Below are 6,673 nucleotides of genomic sequence, written 5' to 3'. Positions count from 1 at the left end.
CTCCCTGGGTGTCCCTGTTGCCCACACGAGGAAGGGGAGGCACCCACTGGGGCTCCCCTCCTCCCCACTGGTTACTGTTTCCCCCAGGGTGTAACTGCCACCCTCTTCCCCTGCGCACTGTTACTTTGTTACCCATCTTCCCGAAAGGTTGAGGTGCGCTCTTGCCTGGCTAGGTTTTGGTGGCACTTTGGAGTAACTACAGAACTAGGCCCAACACTGAGCAAGTCAGCAGCCACCCTGTGCCTCCTCGCCCCACGCCCTGAGTGGGTCCTACGTCATGTGTCCATAATAGCACGCTGTTTCCCAAGGCCTCAGCTGCCCGGGAACTCTTCTGTTCACTCAGAGGCTAAGTTTTCTTACTGTTCAGGAAACAGGTGTCCTCTCAGCAGCAGCCATAGGTTGTGCTTAGCCACGACGTCCCTCGCCCCCCACCCTCCACGCCCGCAGCAGGAGCCTTCAGGGCCAACCCAGGCCAGCCCCCTGGTAGTGTGTGATACGGGCTTCAGGTGGACTGGAGAGTTTGGAAAATTCTAGATTGGCAGGAGCTCAGGGAAGATGCTGGAAGGTGGGGGTGAATGAGAATGCCACAGGTGGCAGGGTGCAGAGGGAAGAGGAAGGAAAGCGAGGTGAGCTGCAGGACTGAGGGAGCCCCCGTTTAGAGACCAAGGAAGAGGAAGGAGCCTGCAATGGAGACAGCGGCCCTGGAGTGATGGGGAGGCCAGAAGGTGGTGGGAAGGGCAACGAGGGAGAGGCTTTCCTCAGTGACTCAGACCTCAAGCAAATCGAGGACTGAGAGATGTGCCTCTCTCCCTAGCTAAGCCAACTTGGCGGGTGAACTCACTGCCCTCCCCACTACGTGGGACCTGACTCCCAGGGGTGTGACTCTCCCTGGCAACACAGGATTATGACTCCCAAGATGAATCTGGACCCGACATCGTGGGATTGAGAACATTTTCTTGACCAAAAGGGGAATGCGAAATGAAATGAAATAAAGCTTCAGTGGCTGAGAGATTTCACATGGAGTCGAGAGAAGCCAGTGACATGGCACTTGAGGCGTGACAAAGCCATAACTCTGGCCACATGGTGGGCACAGGAGTCAGGCTTGCTGAGAAAGGAAGGGAGGAGCACCCCTGGTCATGAGAGGGGCAGCTGAGGTCCTTCCAGAGGGAGCCAGTGGTGAGGGACAGTTTGACTCCACGGGACAGAGAGCGAAAGGCTGCGTGATGGGGTGACATCCCGGGGCGACAGAAAAGCATCTGTGTAGCCCCCCGCCCGCCCCCTGCAGCACCCGGGGCAGTGGGTGCTCTCGGCGGTTCTCAGGCTGGGGCGTCAGGGTCCCCTGGCGCAGGCTGTTATGATGCTGACTTCTGGGCCCCATCCCAAGAGCTGATTCAGAGGTCTGAGGCAGGGCCTGGCAATCTGCATTTTAACTGGTCCAGGGTCCTGGTGCTGCTGGCTGCTGACCTGGGAAGGCTCCAGACTATCTGTCTCTGATTACCCTTCTTGAAACGGGGGTGCTAATTGCGTCCACTTCATGGGCCCATGCAGGCCCACCCCAAACACTGGCAGGGGCCAGGGCAAGAGAGCAGATGGGGCCTACATATCTAAATGTTTAAATATTTAAAAAGTGTAAATTAGGCTAGCAAACTTAAATATGCTCTTTTCTCCTCCTTTGACAAATATACCTTCATTATGCTCTGGGAGGCCAGGCTTGATTTTCAAATTCATGGACTCCTTCAAGTGCCATGCTTGATCATGGTATCATGTGGCATGCCAGCCCAGCCCGGGTCTGTGTCCCATCCCTGACTCTACTGCACATGCTGAGGGGCTATGTGCCCCTGTGTGGACCCCAGCACACCGTCTAAACCCTGCCCACAGCAGTGCACACAGCACAGGGCCTGTCACACCCAGGAGGGAGGGAGGGAGGGCCTGTGGCCCTGAAGCAGAGGAGAAATGGGTTCTGGAGAAGGAAGGGTGCAGGCGCCAGGCGAGTACATCCCCTTGACTCCAGTCTCCTCATCCGTGAGCACCAGGGCCCTCCGCCTGGCTGAGGGCAGTGGAGGTGGGTGGGAGCCACAGCACCGAGCACAAAGCTGCGGGAGACGGGGGATGCCTATCACCACGACAGGACATGGCCAGGGCTGGACGAGGCCACAGCCAACCTGTGCGCTCACATGCCCCTGGCTCTTCCACCAGGCCCCCGAGGTGGGCATGGGCCCGGTGGCAGGCCACAAGGCAGCCACACCTGGCAGTCTGGGCAACAGGAACTGTTTATTATAGCAAGACAGGCTGGCATGTGATAGCAGCGTCTGGGGGTGAGGGAGGCCCCGCTGGCTTGGCTTGCAGTCATTTCAACTCGCTTCCCCGCTTGGGGCCATGGTGCTGCTGAGGCTCAGGAGGACGTCCTCCAGGGTGACCTGGCTGACAGAGTAGTCATCCAGGGAGTACTCCTCCTTGGCTCGCTCCAGTGTCCCGAACACCCGAGGAGAGGAAGGAGACCGCCGCCGACGGAGGCCAGAGGAGGACAGGGCTCATTATGAGGAGGGGCACCGGGAAGGGGGAGGCAGCAGAGGGGCAGAAAGCGGGAGGGCCTCTTGGGTTGCGACAAGTCCCCCCAGAGGCCCATCCTCGGAAGTGAGTGTCTGAACTCAGACTGTGCTCTCAGGGGAAAGGGGGCCTGGCCGGGAGGGGCTCCCGTGGGGGAGGGCCCACTGGTCCCTGGCTGGCTGTGTGGCCCTGGGCGTGTGGCACACCCTCTCTGGGCCTGCTTCCCTTCTGTGAAGTGAGGGGGTGGGAGGAGCTGATCTCCACGGTCCCTTCCAGCTCAAACACCTTATGTTCTACGAAATCCGCTTGAACGTTGCCATGGAGACGTCAGAAGGGGACCTGCGGCAGCAGCACGGAATGTGACTCCCCGGAAAGAGAAAGGAACTGACACACCAGAAAGCTATGACCTCCCAGGCGTGCTGTCCCCACGCCCAGCTGGACACTCACCTTCGCCCAGCTGAGGCTGTGGCCGGGCAGGTGGTAGTGGACCATCCCTTGGTGCCCGTCTTCCAGGACACTGCCTGCACAGAGCAGAGACCGTTTCCTCACGAGGCCCAGGCTGGAGGCTGGGGTGGGCGGCTGGGGGTCAGGGCTGTGGGGTGTCGCGGGGGCCACCAGAGCTGGCACCCACCTGGGAAGGTCAGGTTCACGAATGCCTTGAACTCCTCCAGGGCCTCCTCCTGCCTGTCGTGCCGGACCTTGGCCCACAGGGAGTAGCCGCTGCCAAATTTGCTCTTGAGGTGCTGCGGGCTGCCCAGGCACTTGAACTGGCCCTGCACCATGATGGCCAGGCGGGTGCACAGGGCCTTACACTCCTCCATGCTGCCGAGAGAGGGCGGGAGGCCTGAGGCAGGGCCACGGATGCTGACGCCCTGATCGGGCTGTTCCTGATCCCCCTGCTCAGTGCGGGAATCCCCTCGCAGACGCTGCTCCAGCTGCTGGCAGGTGTTCAGTCCACCCCGCCCCTGCCCAGCCCACCCTTCGCCCAAAGCTCCCAGCCCCAGCCCCTGTCCCAGCTCTCCCACCTACCCCACACTGACCCCACACAGCCCCAGGCCCTACCTGTGGGAGGTGATGACAATGGCCTTGCCGGACTTGCGGACCCGGGCTACGGTGCCCCAGAGCAGGCGCCGGGCCATGGGGTCCATGCCAGTGGACGGCTCGTCCAGGAAGATGACCGCGGGGTCTCCGATGAGGGCGATGCCTGTGCTCGCTTCTGCTTGTTGCCGCCGCTGGGGTCAGTGGGGAGAAGGCCAGGGTGAGTGGCAGCCACAAAGCTCCAGCAGTGAACTCTGCTCAGACCTGCCCCCTCCAGCTGTCTATTCAGGACGTGCTCCACCACCCCTAGGGGGACTTTCAGTAACATGGTCCGTCGCCCTCACCCCAGGGTTGTACTGTGACTTGGGCTGTCCAGTCAGGGCATAAACCATTCCCCTGGACAGTAACAGTCCAGGGTGAGCACGTGGTCTTTGCTGAAGGTCTCTGGATGTTGGGGGCAGGAGCTTCTCCTCCATCTGAGGGTAGGGGCGTGGGCCATTTCAGCTAACTTTTTTTATTTAAAAAAAAAAACACATATTTACTATGTGCAAGGCACTGTTCTAAACTGTGCAAATATGAGCTCATTTCATATCTTCAGAAGACCCTGGTAATTAGGATGAAAAAACATAAAAGCCTGCTTGAAGCAGAAGCCAACAGAGAGGAACGCAGAGCCAGGGTGGGGGGGATGGTGAGCACCAGACCCTGACGGGGAGTCAGCTGGCCCTGGGCCCAGCTCTCCAGTCAGCTGCGTCTCTGTGCTTCCCAGTTACGGGCGTGTGCTGCTGCTGCACGCTTCAGGGGGTGCCATGCACAGCGTGGCCACAGACTCTGGGATTGGGCAGTACGAGGCCTTGCAGCACATGGCCCCTGCATGCCCTTCTTTGTTTAAGCTGATTTGAGTTGGGTTTTTAATCACAAATGAAAGAGCCCTGGGCAGGTAATGGAAGCTTAGAAGCCCCGAGGAAGGTGCAGGAAGAAAGGGTGTCCTTATGCTGGCCTGGGGAGCACACGTGTGATGCCACCTGCCCATCCTCAGGCCCATCATCCCGAGCCCAGGGCTGGGAGGAGGCAGGCGCCAGGCAGCCCAGGACCCGGATGTGCAGCGGCCCCATTTGGTGCCGACAGTCCTGGCCCTAACTCTGGCATCGAGAAGAACTGGAGTCTGTCTTGGAAGAGGAGAAGGAAAGGGCCAAAGCAAGCCCCACGGCGCACCTGTAGATCTTTACCAGCTTCCCGGCATAAGGGCACAGGGATAAGTCGTCTATCATGTGCTCCACGCAGGCCCCGATGTGGCGCTCGGGGACGCCCCGGAGCCGGGCATACATGACCAGCATCTCCTGCCCCGTCATGTGGTCCAGCAGGGCGTCGAACTGCGGGCAGTAGCCGATTCGCCGCCGCACCTGAGGTTCAAGCACAGCCCGGGGTGGGGCCCGCTCAGGGGGGAGCCTCCCCACCAAGCTCAGGCCTCCTGCCCTGGCCTTGCCCCAGCCCAGGTCCCCGGCTCTGCCCTGTTGATACGCGTTTGCCATGTGAACAGACGCAGGCACAGGGGTGCAAGCCTGGGACCATGAGTGGGGTGATACTAATGCTAGCGAGGAGGTTAGAGGCCAGCCTGGACTGCAGTGCAGCCCCTGCTGCTGGAGGCTGAACAGGAAGTTTTGGGAGAGCCGGCAGTTGACTGAAAGCAGCCAGCATTTCTCCTCAGCACCCACCCTGGGGCACACTTGCCTTTTGTTCCAGTAAATAGGACTCCTGTAGCTAGAGAAGCCAGTCTGGGCCCAAGCAAAGCAGCCGGTACCGGAGAAAGTGCGGTGGAAACACCTGCTGGGTGCTCCTGTCTCGTCCCTCCCTCTCGGCCACCTTAGGAAAGTCTGGTCACTGGAAGACGTGTTGTTTTATTTTTAACGCTTCCTGCTTTATTAGATGGTTTGTAGGTGTGCTGGTTTGGATGTATTATATCCCCCCAAACCCCATTATCTTTGATGCAGTCTTGTGTGGGCAGGAAACATATTGGTGTTGATTGGGTTGGAGACTTTGATTGGATGTTTCCATGGAGATGTGATCACTCAACTGTGGACAAGATCTTTCATTGAAAATTTCCATGGAGGTGTGGCCCTGCCCATTCAGCCTGGGCCTTGATTAGATTACTGGGGCACTATATAAGCTCAGACAGAGGGACAGGCTTGCCACAGCCAAGAGGGACACTTGGAGGAATGCACGGGAACTAAGAGAGGAGCTGCAGATGAGAGACAGTTTGAAGACGGCCGTTGAAAGCAGACTTTTGCTCTGGAGAAGCTAAGAGAGGACAAACGCCCCAAGAGCATCTAAAACTGACATTTTTGAAGGAACTGCAGCCTAGAGAGGAACATCCTGGGAGAAAGCTATTTTGAAACCAGAACTCTGGAGCAGATGCCAGCCATGTGCCTTCCCAGCTAACAGAGGTCTTCCAGATGCCACTGTCCTTCCTCCAGTGAAGGTACCCAATTGTTGATGCGTTACCTTGGACAACACTTTATGGTCTTAAGACTGTAACTGTGGGGGTGGAACTGAAGCAGTTGGAGAGTAATTATCAGACAATAGCCCAAAGCATATCTTTAAATGCTCTATTCTGACACTGACAAAACTTCCAGGCTGGGGAAAGACCTTTAAAAGAGACTCTTTTTTTTTTTTTTTCCTTTTTTCTTTTTCTTGATTTCTTTCCTAGTTTTTTTTTTTTTTTTTTTTAAATCTAAAAGTAATATATGTGGTTATTTTCTATCGGAAAGCCCAGGTTGAGGGACTAGGCTGGGCTTGGGGGAGACAGAGTACCCATGGTGTCTTTGAATTCCGTATTCACTACTGAAGGCCTCCACCCCCGTCTTTAATTGGCAACTCAGGCTGACCAAGGAATCTACCTGGAGAGGCCCCAAAGAGGAGAGAGGAGAAGGGAATAGTGCCCCTGAGAGACAACTGGAGTTCTGAGGATTGGGAGAGTGGAGGGAGGTCCAGCTCAACTGGCAGTCCTCCTTCCGGGAATTCAGACCCCAGGGGCTGGAATTCAGATTCCGGCTTCAGTCAGCCACGCCCCCGACAGGATCAGAGTCACCAG

At 57.7% G+C, this 6,673-nt stretch overlaps 1 protein-coding gene across 12 annotated transcripts in view; it reads right to left on the bottom strand.

Moving 5' to 3' along the window:
* Positions 1 to 2,252: 2,252 nt before the first annotated feature.
* LOC119517700 (ATP-binding cassette sub-family A member 17-like) overlaps positions 2,253 to 6,673 on the bottom strand; it is a 153,644-nt gene continuing 149,223 nt past the window's right edge. For 11 of the 12 annotated variants that reach the window (XM_037814629.1, XM_037814619.1, XM_037814622.1 and 8 more), the window contains 4 exons: positions 4,798 to 4,985; positions 3,610 to 3,779; positions 3,179 to 3,369; positions 2,253 to 3,068 (listed from right to left, as the gene is read on the bottom strand). In XM_037814629.1, coding sequence (XP_037670557.1) covers positions 2,875 to 3,068; positions 3,179 to 3,369; positions 3,610 to 3,779; positions 4,798 to 4,985 — 743 coding nt within the window. In that variant the 3' untranslated portion in view covers positions 2,253 to 2,874. The remainder of the gene's footprint in view (positions 3,069 to 3,178; positions 3,370 to 3,609; positions 3,780 to 4,797; positions 4,986 to 6,673) is intronic. The other variant, XM_037814621.1, reaches the window with a different exon arrangement.

This window comes from Choloepus didactylus, chromosome 21 (genome assembly GCF_015220235.1).
Source record: "Choloepus didactylus isolate mChoDid1 chromosome 21, mChoDid1.pri, whole genome shotgun sequence".
Classification (NCBI taxonomy): Eukaryota; Metazoa; Chordata; class Mammalia; order Pilosa; family Megalonychidae; genus Choloepus; species Choloepus didactylus.
The sequence above is the reverse complement of the archived record's forward strand: the minus strand, read 5'-3'. Positions and strand labels throughout refer to the sequence as shown.